This window comes from Pseudophryne corroboree, chromosome 5 (genome assembly GCF_028390025.1).
Source record: "Pseudophryne corroboree isolate aPseCor3 chromosome 5, aPseCor3.hap2, whole genome shotgun sequence".
Classification (NCBI taxonomy): Eukaryota; Metazoa; Chordata; class Amphibia; order Anura; family Myobatrachidae; genus Pseudophryne; species Pseudophryne corroboree.
The window spans coordinates 11352967-11367749 of NC_086448.1; the positions used below are offsets into that span (position 1 = coordinate 11352967).

Here is a 14783-nt window from a genome sequence, read left to right on the forward strand (position 1 = left end):
GGTGCCGCCGCTGCTGTTCTTGCGGCGGGAGTCCATACATCTACCCAGTGGGCTGTCACAGTCATATAGTCCTGACCCTGCCCTGCTCCACTTGTCCACATGTCCGTGGTTAAGTGGACATTGGGTACAACTGCATTTTTTAGGACACTGGTGAGTCTTTTTCTGACGTCCGTGTACATTCTCGGTATCGCCTGCCTAGAGAAGTGGAACCTAGATGGTATTTGGTAACGGGGGCACACTGCCTCAATAAATTGTCTAGTTCCCTGTGAACTAACGGCGGATACCGGACGCACGTCTAACACCAACATAGTTGTCAAGGCCTCAGTTATCCGCTTTGCAGCAGGATGACTGCTGTGATATTTCATCTTCCTCGCAAAGGACTATTGGACAGTCAATTGCTTACTGGAAGTAGTACAAGTGGGCTTACGACTTCCCCTCTGGGATGACCATCGACTCCCAGCAGCAACAACAGCAGCGCCAGCAGCAGTAGGCATTACACTCAAGGATGCATCGGAGGAATCCCAGGCAGGAGAGGACTCGTCAGAATTGCCAGTGACATGGCCTGCAGGACTATTGGCATTCCTGGGTAAGGAGGAAATTGACACTGAGGGAGTTGGTGGGGTGGTTTGCGTGAGCTTGGTTACAAGAGGAAGGGATTTACTGGTCAGTGGACTGCTTCCGCTGTCACCCAAAGTTTTTGATCTTGTCACTGACTTATTATGAATGCGCTGCAGGCGACGTATAAGGGAGGATGTTCCGAGGTGGTTAACGTCCTTACCCCTACTTAGTACAGCTTGACAAAGGCAACACACGGCTTGACAAATGTTGTCCGCATTTCTGGTGAAATACTTCCACACCGAAGAGCTGATTTTTTTTGTATTTTGACCAGGCATGTCAATGGCCCTATTCCTCCCACGGACAACAGGTGTCTCCCCGGGTGCCTGACTTAAACAAACCACCTCACCATCAGAATCCTCCTGGTCAATTTCCTCCCCAGCGCCAGCAACACCCATATCCTCCTCATCCTGGTGTACTTCAACACTGACATCTTCAATCTGACTATCAGGAACTGGACTGCGGGTGCTCCTTCCAGCACTTGCAGGGGGCGTGCAAATGGTGGAAGGCGCATGCTCTTCACGTCCAGTGTTGGGAAGGTCAGGCATCGCAACCGACACAATTGGACTCTCCTTGTGGATTTGGGATTTCGAAGAACGCACAGTTCTTTGCGGTGCTTTTGCCAGCATGAGTCTTTTCAGTTTTCTAGCGAGAGGCTGAGTGCTTCCATCCTCATGTGAAGCTGAACCACTAGCCATGAACATAGGCCAGGGCCTCAGCCGTTCCTTGCCACTCCGTGTGGTAAATGGCATATTGGCAAGTTTACGCTTCTCCTCCGACAATTTTATTTTAGGTTTTGGAGTCTTTTTTTTACTGATATTTGGTGTTTTGGATTTGACATGCTCTGTACTATGACATTGGGCATCGGCCTTGGCAGACGACGTTGCTGGCATTTCATCGTCTTGGACATGACTAGTGGCAGCAGCTTCAGCACGAGGTGGAAGTGGATCTTGATCTTTCCCTAATTTTGGAACCTCAACATTTTTGTTCTCCATATTTTAATAGGCACAACTAAAAGGCACCTCAGGTAAACAATGGAGATGGATGGATACTAGTATACTTATGGATGGACTGCCGAGTGCCGACACAGAGGTAGCTACAGCCGTGGACTACCGTACTGTGTCTGCTGCTAATATAGACTGGATGATAATGAGATGAAATCAATATATATATATGTATGTATATATAATATCACTAGTACTGCAGCCGGACAGGTAGATAATATATTTATTAGGTAATGATGACTGATGACGGACCTGCTGGACACTGTCAGCTCAGCAGCACCGCAGACTGCTACAGTAAGCTACTATACTATAGTAGTATGTACAAAGAAGAAAGAAAAAAAAAACCACGGGTAGGTGGTATACAATTATGGATGGACTGCCGAGTGCCTACACAGAGGTAGCTACAGCCGTGGACTAACGTACTGTGTCTGCTGCTAATATAGACTGGATGATTGATAATGAGATGAAATCAATATATATATATGTATGTATATATAATATCACTAGTACTGCAGCCGGACAGGTAGATAATATATTTATTAGGTAATGATGACTGATGACGGACCTGCTGGACACTGTCAGCTCAGCAGCACCGCAGACTGCTACAGTAAGCTACTATACTATAGTAGTATGTACAAAGAAGAAAGAAAAAAAAAAACCACGGGTAGGTGGTATACAATTATGGATGGACTGCCGAGTGCCGACACAGAGGTAGCTACAGCCGTGGACTAACGTACTGTGTCTGCTGCTAATATAGACTGGATGATTGATAATGAGATGAAATCAATATATATATATGTGTATGGGGTGAACTGACAGCGCCCAAAAAAATCGTGTAAGATGAAGTACATTGGAAAGACTAAAAGACCACTGAAAATCCGTATACAGGAACATATAAGGAATATAAAGAACCGGGTCAAAACTCACGCAGTTTCCAGACACTTCCTACAACATCACGGTTCCAACCCAGAAGAACTCACGTTCAAAGGCCTGGAACTAGTGGCTCTAGGAGAAAGAGGGGGGGACCTCTCCAATCTCCTGTCAAGAAGAGAAATGTTTTGGATACATGAATTGAAATCCCTTCATCCGAATGGACTGAATGAAGGCTATGAAATAGCCCCTTTTCTATAAACGTAAGCTTGACTCCTTAAATTGTTGATTATATCCGCTTCCCCTTTTTCCAACTCAGTCCAGGTTGGAACACGGAGCAATGGGCACCCCAACCTCTGGACCACTTCTTCCACTACCCTGACCTTAGATTACAGTCATACCACACTGGATATGCCCAAATTCGTCCGATCTTGGAAGCCAAGCAGTGTTGGCCCGGCCAGTACTGGGTATGGGAACATCCCAAGAAGACCGGGTACTGTAATAGCAGTTGGAATATGGGCTAGTGTTCTTTCTGCAATCTCCTTCATAATATCTCTCCGCCTCCTTCCCTTTTCCCCTTCTTCCCTACCTAATTTCAATTCACGCCTTATATTTATTTATTTATTTTTTTTTTTCATCCATTTAATTAAACCCAGTCAATATTCGTATGGCTCTTTAAAATAAGGATATGCATCTATGAATCCTATTGTAATGCCACTCTCACCGCAAAAATTTTTTCCTTCATTCAACATAAATTTGTATGATATTAATCTATGCGAACACATAGAAATCATCTGACGCCGCAAAATAGACGTCATTTTAATAGTTGCATCAAATTACTTTATTATCTAGTGACTAGTGTTGTGATGCACAGTTCAAATATAACTTGTACTAAATCAGTGTTCTTTGCAAATAAGACAGTAAAATGAAACGTTTTTAGAACAATCTGCAGTTTCACTGACACTTGTTTCTCCCATTCTTATGTTTTGACTTCCTGTGTGGAGACGGAGTCAGTGCACCTAAAACTGCAGAAGTCTATGTATATAAACTACGAAAACATGGCCGCCGGCATCTGCTTCCAGCCTGGATAGCGGTCTCCTCACACGGACTCCAAGAAAATGGCCGCCGCACCTGCTCTCACAGCAACCGGCGCATGCGCGGAAAGGATCCACTGACACCGGAAGTGGGGCGGAAATGACGCAATTCGCGTCAAAAACGGGACTTCAAGAAACGAAAAGTACTACTTTATTTACATTGATTCTGGACACATTTTCTTAGCGCAATTAAGGCGCTTTTATATGATGCCAATATCCCTCTATACAGACATCATTTATATTATATTTCTTAACATAATAACGTATTTTGCATTCTGCACATCCTGTCACAGGAAGTGATGTCACTAATTACTTCCTGACCCATAGGGGTATAAATAGATGACATGTCCCACTGTGCTCACTACCCCTTGATGAAGTCAAACAAGACGAAACGCGTTGGGTGATTCCTGCCATTACTGAAAATCCAAAGATAAGCTGTTCATTATATTCATCACTTCTCTTTTTTTAACTAATTTTAGATATATTTATACCTCGCATGATACCTATATTACGACCATGAGGACCTGTGTTTAGTACTCATTTGTGTCTTTTTGTATGCCTTTTTTCTGAATATATTTTACTGTATACTTTTAAACAGAAAACTTTTTTAGAAAAAATACCTTTTTTATATTGTTGACATGTGTGTCAAATTTTTTTTTCTTTTTTACTGATTACGTTCGTTTTAAATAAATCCCGCCTGTGCTTTTAAATATATATCTCTAATTTTATACTTTTTTACCACCGGTGGTCGCTCTGATCTTATCCACTTTTTCTACAATATATATATATGTATGTATATATAATATCACTAGTACTGCAGCCGGACAGGTAGATAATATATTTATTAGGTAATGATGACTGATGACGGACCTGCTGGACACTGTCAGCTCAGCAGCACCGCAGACTGCTACAGTAAGCTACTATACTATAGTAGTATGTACAAAGAAGAAAGAAAAAAAAAAAAACACGGGTAGGTGGTATACAATTATGGATGGACTGCCGAGTGCCGACACAGAGGTAGCTACAGCCGTGGACTAACGTACTGTGTCTGCTGCTAATATAGACTGGATGATTGATAATGAGATGAAATCAATATATATATATGTATGTATATATAATATCACTAGTACTGCAGCCGGACAGGTAGATAATATATTTATTAGGTAATGATGACTGATGACGGACCTGCTGGACACTGTCAGCTCAGCAGCACCGCAGACTGCTACAGTAAGCTACTATACTCTATAGTAGTATGTACAAAGAAGAAAGAAAAAAAAAAAAACACGGGTAGGTGGTATACAATTATGGATGGACTGCCGAGTGCCGACACAGAGGTAGCTACAGCCGTGGACTAACGTACTGTGTCTGCTGCTAATATAGAGTCTAGACTGGATGATAAATTATTGATAATGAGATGAAATCAATATAATATCACCACTAGTACTGCAGCCGGACAGGTACTATATATATTTATTATGTAATGACTGATGACGGACCTGCTGGACACTGTCAGGTCAGCACAGCACCGCAGACTGCTACAGTAAGCTACTATAGTAGTATGTATAAAGAAGAATGAAGAAAAAAAAAAACACGGGTAGGTGGTATACAATATTATATATATATATATTATATACAATTATATATATATATATATATATATATATATATATATATATATATATATATATATTAAACTGGTGGTGATTGATTATTAAACTGGTGGTCACTTCAGGTCACGTTGCAACTTGCAACTAGTACTCCGAGGCCTAAGCAGACAATCACAAAATATATTATTATACTGGTGGTCAGTGTGGTCACAACAATGGCAGTGTGGCACTGACTCTGGCAGCAAAAGTGTGCACTGTACGTTATATGTACTCCTGAGTCCTGCTCTCAGACTCTAACTGCTCCCCACTGTCAGTGTCTCCCCCACAAGTCAGATAATACACTTACAGTCACACTATCTATTATCTAATCTAGTATAAATATCACTTCAGCAAGTAGTATAGTAGTATACAGTATAGTAGTACTCCTCCTAATAATGCTCCCCAAAATACTGTGTCTCTCTCTTCTCTAAACGGAGAGGACGCCAGCCACGTCCTCTCCCTATGACTCTCAATGCACGTGTGAAAATGGCGGCGACGCGCGGCTTCTTATATAGAATCCGAGTCTCGCGATAGAATCCGAGCCTCGCGAGAATCCGACAGCGTGATGATGACGTTCGGGCGCGCTCGGGTTAGCCGAGCAAGGCGGGAAGATCCGAGCCTGCTCGGACCCGTGTAAAAAACCTGAAGTTCGGGCGGGTTCGGATTCAGAGGAACCGAACCCGCTCATCTCTAATGATTATCATTCTGAATAAGTAGCTGTAGCTGTGGAAGGGTTAAATAACCTTGGTGGACAAATCTGACACTTGTAACCCACACAGGGTGGTCACGTATATATGACCCACTTGCAGTTTGCCGTGACCAACAAGGATTTGGGCATGTAATAGGGCGGTAAAGCCGCAGGCATCAGATTGTGTTATTGTGAATGAGCCCTAACACAATCTGCCGGCATGTCGGCAGCCCCCGTGCCACCTGTGGCGTGCAGTTGTAGGTGGGACGCCTATTCCCGGTGGATCTTTTGCAACCAGCTTGGGGTGGGTGTGAGCACTGATACTAACGACAACAGCTGCGGATGGTAACACAGCGAGCAGCCTGGGCATGGGGAAGGGCGGTCAGGCTCAGCGCGGGAAACCGGCCGCAGAGGCAGAATCGGGCCCTATGACTCCAGTACAGCGCAGCGCAGGCTCATTTCTCTCCCTTTCTCCTTCCCAGATATTGACGAGTGTAAAATGGATAACGGGGGCTGTTCTCACACCTGCAACAACACGGAGGGCGGCTTCACCTGCCACTGCCCGGCGCACCAGGCACTGCTGAGAGACCACAGCACATGCATCAGTGAGTACGCAGGAAGCACCGCCCACTATTTACTTCACAATCCAAGAATATTCAAGAGAATGTAAGATCATTTGAAAGCAAAAGTAAGACACATTAATGCCCAGATTTATCAAGCCTTGGAGAGAGGTAAAGTCCCAGCCAATCAGCTCCTAACTGCCATGTTACAGGCTGTGCTTGAAAAATGACAGTGAGGAGCTGATTGACTGGTACTATATCACCGTGCACTTTCTCTATCTCCAAGGCTTGATAAATCTGGGCCTAAGGGAACTGTATTGGAAGATGCTGTGCTCTCTCACTGTCCCAACGCTCTCTGAAGGCCGGCGATGCCTATAATGCGCCATTGCGTAATAATTCTGTCCTGTGTCTGGCAGATATCACCTCCTGCGATGTGAGAAATGGTGGCTGTGAGCATCTGTGCGGCGACAGGCAGGAAGGCGGCATTGCGTGTCGGTGTCGGGTCGGCTGGACGCTGAGCAGCAATGGGAGGAGCTGTGATGGTAGGACGCATTGTTCTTCTCTCTTGTAGTAAGAGTCCACAACGCTATCACCAGCAGAGCTGGCCCTAACCAATATGATGCCCTAGGCAAGATTTTGGCTGGTGCCCCCAGCACCACCGCTGGTTCCGTCTCTGACCTTGCACCTCTTTCTCAGCACCATCACCCCTCACCCATAGCAGTCCTTATTTTGGTGTTTGTATCCCCTAAATTTTAAATAGGAACAGTTCACACATTCGGCGCACAGCCCAAAAAGGGGTGTGTTTTTGCTGGGAAGGGGCATGGCCACACAGTAGTACCCCCAATTCAAATTACGCCACACAGTACTGCAACTTTATTCAAATTTGATCATGTGATAGTGTCCATAACTCACATTACATCCCACAGTAGTATCACTTTACCTTATAAACGTTACTCCTCACAGTAGAGCCCCTTATTCACATTACATCACACTGAATTGCTCCATATTCACATTACACCACACCCTATTGTTCTTTATTCACATTAGACGACACAGTAGTGCCCTTTCTATACGCAATGCCACATAGTAGAGCACCTTATACACATAATGCCACACATTAGTAATGCATTTATACACAATTCCACACAGTAATGCCCCTTACACATATGACACACATTATTAATGTCCTTATAAACATAATGCGCCTTACACATTATGACAACCTTTATTAATGCCCTTTTACACATAATGTCCCTTACACATATGCCGCACATTAATGCCCTTATACACATAATGACAACACATTGTGCCCCCTACACATTTGCTGCACATTATTAGTGCCCCTATACACATAATGACACACATACAGTAGTACCCTGTTACACATATGTCGCACATTATTAATGCCCTTGTACACATAATGACACACATAGTGCCCCTTACACATATGTTGCACGTTATCAATGCATTTTTACATGACACACATAATGCTCCTTACACATATTCCGAACTCTACTGCACAACCAACCCACTCACATGCACACAGCACTCACACTGCCACTAACACTGTGACCTCTGCCTCTGCTTGGATACAGAAATAGATGTGTCCTCATAAATCTTGCCTCAATGCTAACATCTGGCACTTTTTTTTATGAAAATGCATCTTATTTGCATTGCTATGTGGCTAGGATGCACAAGCAGCTTCTGCTGATTAAAATGATATGCAGCATGCCTATATTCTGTGTGAGACTGTGGCTGTATCTGCATATGAAATGCTACACACAGAATATAGGCATGTTGCATATCATTTTAATCAGCAGAATCTGCTGATGCCCCTAGGCATATCAAATGGCCTAGGCAATTGCCTAGTTTGCCTATGCCTATGGCCGGCTCTGATCACCAGGACTCAGTAATATAATGATACAATACTATATAATATCCAGTGTTACAGTAAGAACCTGTAGTCCTTTCATTTGTTAGTAGAAATGTGAGAGAATGGTGGTTCTATAAACTGTATGTACGTGAGCTGTACCCCAAATATCACTAAGGTCTACATTACTGACCCCTGGCATGTTAGTATGAAGCAGTACCCTGTATGTCGGCACTGTGCGTGTCGGCAGTTTGCATGTCGCTATAGCACTTTGTGACTATTTGATCCTAACCCTAAATCTAGCACTTACAATGTAGCGTTGCCATTCTGACTGGATCCCCGGAACTGATACATTAACACATACCACCAAATGCTCTGTAACTACACCCTGCCTACAGGAGAGGCAGATACGTTTTATTCCAGGCCGGGATCTGGTCACACAGCATTCTGTGTCATCAATTGTGTCAGGGAGATGCCAACAAGTAGCAGAGAGTATTACATAGTAACATAGTATCTAAGGTGGAAAAAAGACAATTGTCCATCGAGTTCAACCTATTTGTGGTCTCCTATGCAGTCTTATTATAGGACTAGTTATTTTTATGTTAGGACTAGTTATAGTAACTAGAATGCGTGCCTACGCACCATAACCCTGAATATCTTTATCCAATAAGAATTTTTCTAACCCATTCTTAAAGGTGTTGACTGAGTCCGCAGTTACTACTCTCTCAGACAGGGAATTCCAAACACGTATTGTCCGTACTGTGAAAAAGTTTTTACGCCGTATTGTGCGGAAACTCCTCTCCTCTAACCTAAGCGAGTGTCCACGTGTCCTCTGTGCTGATCTTATAGAAAACAGGTCCCTCCCAAGCTCTGTGTATTGACCCCTTATATATTTGTAAATGTTGATCATGTCCCCTCTTAGTCTCCTCTTTTCCAGTGTAAACATGCCTAGCCTTGCAAGCCTTTCCTCGTATTCCAGCGTCTCCATGCCCTTGATTAGTTTGGTCGCCCGCCTCTGAACCTTTTCTAGCTCCAGAATATACTTTTTGTAGTATAACGGGTGCCCAAATACGTAACTGGAAACCCTGTAAAATCATTTGCCAGGTTTTTGCTTTATAAATATGTGAACGTTGGAAATAACAAAATCATTGCACTGAAACCAGTTCCGTCTAGAGACGTTTTTTAGAAATCCGAACTCAGCAGAATATAGAGTACCCGAGTTGAACCGAGTCCCGATTATGAGTTTCCCTGTTGTCAGATCTCGGATTTACGATCCGTCTTGGGTTTTGGATTGCTTGTACTCCTCTGCCTCTCGCTTCCCCCCCCCCCCCCTTCCGCCCTTCACTTTAACTTAGATTATGTCGTACATTAGCCACCAGCGCGACAGTACCACGGAATATAATATTATGCATAGTGTACCTAGCAATGACACGTCAGCGCTTATTTACAAGGCGCCACAAGTCCCGTAGCGCTGGCAATGGGCAACTAATTACAGCAATGCAATTACACATAAGAGAAAACACAAGTACAAGTGGTATAATAACACACAGTGAGGTATAAGCAGATGCAATGATTCTGCCCTCTCTCTGCTCTCAGATGTGGATGAATGCGCAGACTTCACCCGCGGAGGATGTGAGCAGGTCTGTGATAATTATCCCGGGACTTACAACTGCAGCTGTCATACCGGCTACATCGTGCGCTCCGATGACCCCTCCAGGTGCCAAGGTGAGTAGGAGAGACTGTGCCTGCGCTGGCCCGCTGTGTCTGTATCTGTGCAGGTGCCTGGGTGAGCAGGAGAGACGGAGACTGTGCGTTCCCTGGCCCGGTGTGTCTGTACCTGTGCAGGTGCCTAGGTGAGTAGGAGAGACTGAGACTGTGCGTTCCCTGGCCCGGTGTGTCTGTACCTGTGCAGGTGCCTAGGTGAGCAGGAGAGACTGAGACTGTGCGTTCCCTGGCCCGGTGTGTCTGTACCTGTGCAGGTGCCTAGGTGAGCAGGGGAGACTGTGTGTGCCCTGGCTCGGTGTGTCTGTACCTGTGCAGGTGCCTAGGTGAGTAGGAGAGACTGTGCGTTCCCTGGCTCGGTGTGTCTGTACCTGTGCAGGTGCCTAGGTGAGTAGGAGAGACTGTGCGTTCCCTGGACCGGTGTGTCTGTACCTGTGCCTGTGGTGCAGGTGCCAAGGTGAGCAGGGGAGACTGTGCGTGCCCTGGCCCGGTGTGTCTGTACCTGTGCAGGTGCCTAGGTGAGTAGGAGAGACTGTGCGTGCCCTGGCCCGGTGTGTCTGTACCTGTGCTGGTGCCTAGGTGGGCAGGAGAGACTGTGCATGCCCTGCCCCGGAGTGTCTGTACCTGTGCAGGTGCCTAGGTGAGTAGGAGAGACTGTGCGTTCCCTGGACCGGTGTATCTGTACCTGTGCAGGTGCCTAGGTGAGCAGGAGAGACTGTGCGTTCCCTCGCTCGGTATATCTGTACCGGTGCAGGTGTCTAGGTGAGCAGGAGAGACAGAGACTGTGCGTTCCCTGGCCCGGTGTGTCTGTACCTGTGCAGGTGCCTAGGTGAGCAGGAGAGACTGAGACTGTGCGTTCCCTGGCCCGGTGTGTCTGTACCTGTGCAGGTGCCTAGGTGAGCAGGGGAGACTGTGTGTGCCCTGGCTCGGTGTGTCTGTACCTGTGCAGGTGCCTAGGTGAGCAGGGGAGACTGTGCGTTCCCTGGCCCGGTGTGTCTGTACCTGTGCAGTTGGTGCAGGTGCCAAGGTGAGCAGGAGAAACTGTGCGTAACCTGGCCCGGTGTGTCTGTACCTGTGCAGGTGGTGCAGGTGCCTAGGTGAGTAGGAGAGACTGTGCGTGCCCTGGCCCGGTGTGTCTGTACCTGTGCAGGTGGTGCAGGAGCTTAGGAGAGCAGGAAAGACTGTACGTGCCCTTTATCAGTGTATCTGTACCTGTGCAGGTGCCTAGGTGAGCAGGAGAGACTGTGCGTGCCCTGCCCCGGAGTGTCTGTACCTGTGCAGGTGCCTAGGTGAGCAGGAGAGACTGTGCGTTCCCTGGCCCGGTGTATCTGTACCTGTACAGGTGCCTAGGTGAGTAGGAGAGACTGTGCGTTCCCTGGCCCGGTGTATCTGTAAATGTGCAGGTGCCTAGGTGAGTAGGAGACACTGTGCGTTCCCTGGCTCGGTGTATCTGTACCTGTGCAGGTGCCTAGGTGAGTAGGAGAGACTGTGCATTCCCTGGCCCGGTGTATCTGTACCTGTGCAGGTGCCTAGGTGAGTAGGAGAGACTGTGCGTTCCCTGGCCCGGTGTATCTGTACCTGTGCAGGTGTCTAGGTGAGCAGGAGAGACTGTGCGTTCCCTGGCCCGGTGTGTCTGTACCTGTGCAGGTGTCTAGGTGAGCAGGAGAGACTGTGCGTGCCCTGTCCTGGTGTGTCTGTACCTGTGCAGGTGGTGCAGGTGCCTAGGTGAGCAGGACAGACTGTGCGTGCCCTGTCCCAGTATGTCTGTACCTGTGCTGGTGCCTAGGTGAGCAGGAGAGACTGTGCGTTCCCTGGCCCGGTGTGTCTGTACCTGTGCAGGTGCCTAGGTGAGCAGGAGAGACTGTGCGTTCCCTGGCCCGGTGTATCTGTACCTGTGCAGGTGCCTAGGTGAGTAGGAGAGACTGTGCGTTCCCTGGCCCGGTGTGTCTGTAAATGTGCAGGTGCCTAGGTGAGTAGGAGAGACTGTGCGTTCCCTGGCTCAGTGTATCTGTACCTGTGCAGGTGCCTAGGTGAGTAGGAGAGACTGTGCGTTCCCTGTCCCGGTGTATCTGTACCTGTGCAGGTGCCTAGGTGAGCAGGAGAGACTGTGCGTTCCCTGGCCCGGTGTATCTGTACCTGTGCAGGTGTCTAGGTGAGCAGGAGAGACTGTGCGTTCCCTGGCCCGGTGTGTCTGTACCTGTGCAGGTGTCTAGGTGAGCAGGAGAGACTGTGCGTGCCCTGTCATGGTGTGTCTGTACCTTTGCAGGTGGTGCAGGTGCCTAGGTGAGCAGGACAGACTGTGCGTGCCCTGTCCCAGTGTGTCTGTACCTGTGCAGGTGCCTAGGTGAGCAGGAGAGACTGTGCGTGCCCTGTCCCGGTGTCTCTGTACCTGTGCAGGTGCCTAGGTGAGTAGGAGAGACTGTGCGTTCCCTGGCCCGGTGTATCTGTACCGGTGCAGGTGTCTAGGTGAGCAGGAGAAACTGTGCGTTCCCTGGCCCGGTGTGTCTGTACCTGTGCAGGTGGTGCAGGTGTCTAGGTGAGCAGGAGAGACTGTGCGTTCCCTGGCCCGGTGTGTCTGTACCTGTGCAGGTGCCTAGGTGAGCAGGAGAGACTGAGACTGTGCGTTCCCTGGCCCGGTGTGTCTGTACCTGTGCAAGTGCCTAGGTGAGCAGGGGAGACTGTGTGTGCCCTGGCTCGGTGTGTCTGTACCTGTGCAGGTGCCTAGGTGAGCAGGGGAGACTGTGCGTTCCTTGGCCCGGTGTGTCTGTACCTGTGCAGTTGGTGCAGGTGCCAAGGTGAGCAGGAGAGACTGTGCGTGCCCTGGCCCGGTGTGTCTGTACCTGTGCAGGTGCCTAGGTGTGCAGGAGAGACTGTGCGTGCCCTGGACCGGTGTGTCTGTACCTGTGCAGGTGGTGCAGGTGCCTAGGTGAGTAGGAGAGACTGTGCGTACCCTGGCCCGCTGTGTCTGTACCGGTGCAGGTGGTGCAGGTACCTAGGTGAGTAGGAGAGACTGTGCGTTCCCTGGCCCGGTGTGTCTGTACCTGTGCAGGTGCCTAGGTGAGCAGGAGAGACTGTGTGTGCCCTGGACCGTTGTGTCTGTACCTGTGCAGGTGGTGCTGGTGTCTAGGTGAGCAGGAGAGACTGTGCGTTCCCTGGACCGTTATGTCTGTACCTGTGCAGGTGGTGCTGGTGTCTAGGTGAGTAGGAGAGACTGTGCGTGCCCTGGCCCGGTGTGTCTGTACCTGTGCAGGTGCCTAGGTGAGTAGGAGAGACTGTGCGTTCCCTGGCTCGGTGTGTCTGTACCTGTGCAGGTTCCTAGGTGAGTAGGAGAGACTGTGCGTTCCCTGGACCGGTGTGTCTGTACCTGTGCATGTGGTGCTGGTGTCTAGGTGAGCAGGAGAGACTGTGCGTTCCCTTGCCCGGTGGGTCTGTACCTGTGCAGGTGCCCAGGTGAGTAGAAGAGACTGTGCGTTCCCTGGCCCGGTGTATCTGTACCTCTGCAGGTGCCTAGGTGAGTAGGAGAGACTGTGCGTTCCCTGGCCCGGCGTATCTGTACCTGTGCAGGTGCCTAGGTGAGCAGGAGAGACTGTGCGTTCCCTTGCCCGGTGGGTCTGTACCTGTGCAGGTGCCCAGGTGAGTAGAAGAGACTGTGCATTCCCTGGCCTGGTGTATCTGTACCTGTGCAGGTGCCTAGGTGAGTAGGAGAGACTGTGCGTTCCCTGGCCCGGCGTATCTGTACCTGTGCAGGTGCCTAGGTGAGCAGGAGAGACTGTGCGTTCCCTGGCCCGGTGTATCTGTACCTCTGCTGGTGCCTAGGTGAGTAGGAGAGACTGTGCGTTCCCTGGCCCGGTGTATCTGTACCTGTGCAGGTGCCTAGGTGAGTAGGAGAGACTGTGCGTTCCCTGGCCCGGCGTATCTGTACCTGTGCAGGTGCCTAGGTGAGTAGGAGAGACTGTGCGTTCCCTGGCCCGGTGTATCTGTACCGGTGCAGGTGTCCAGGTGAGCAGGAGAAACTGTGCGTTCCCTGGCCCGGTGTGTCTGTACCTGTGCAGGTGGTGCAGGTGTCTAGGTGAGCAGGAGAGACTGTGCGTTCCCTGGCCCGGTGTGTCTGTACCTGTGCAGGTGCCTAGGTGAGCAGGAGAGACTGAGACTGTGCGTTCCCTGGCCCGGTGTGTCTGTACCTGTGCAAGTGCCTAGGTGAGCAGGGGAGACTGTGTGTGCCCTGGCTCGGTGTGTCTGTACCTGTGCAGGTGCCTAGGTGAGCAGGGGAGACTGTGCGTTCCCTGGCCCGGTGTGTCTGTACCTGTGCAGTTGGTGCAGGTGCCAAGGTGAGCAGGAGAGACTGTGCGTACCCTGGCCCGGTGTGTCTGTACCTGTGCAGGTGCCTAGGTGTGCAGGAGAGACTGTGCGTGCCCTGGACCGGTGTGTCTGTACCTGTGCAGGTGGTGCAGGTGCCTAGGTGAGTAGGAGAGACTGTGCGTGCCCTGGCCCGCTGTGTCTGTACCGGTGCAGGTGGTGCAGGTACCTAGGTGAGTAGGAGAGACTGTGCGTTCCCTGGCCCGGTGTGTCTGTACCTGTGCAGGTGGTGCTGGTGTCTAGGTGAGTAGGAGAGACTGTGCGTTCCCTGGACCGTTGTGTCTGTATCTGTGCAGGTGCCTAGGTGAGCAGGAGAGACTGTGTGTGCCCTGGACCGTTGTGTCTGTACCTGTGCAGG

At 49.0% G+C, this 14783-nt stretch overlaps 1 protein-coding gene across 1 annotated transcript in view; it reads left to right on the forward strand.

Moving 5' to 3' along the window:
- The window catches only part of LOC134928721 (neurogenic locus notch homolog protein 1-like), a 163793-nt gene that overhangs the window by 23309 nt on the left and 125701 nt on the right, over positions 1–14783 (forward strand). The window contains exons 7-9 of the mRNA XM_063924736.1: positions 6400–6522; positions 6894–7019; positions 9944–10072. Coding sequence (XP_063780806.1) covers positions 6400–6522; positions 6894–7019; positions 9944–10072 — 378 coding nt within the window. The remainder of the gene's footprint in view (positions 1–6399; positions 6523–6893; positions 7020–9943; positions 10073–14783) is intronic.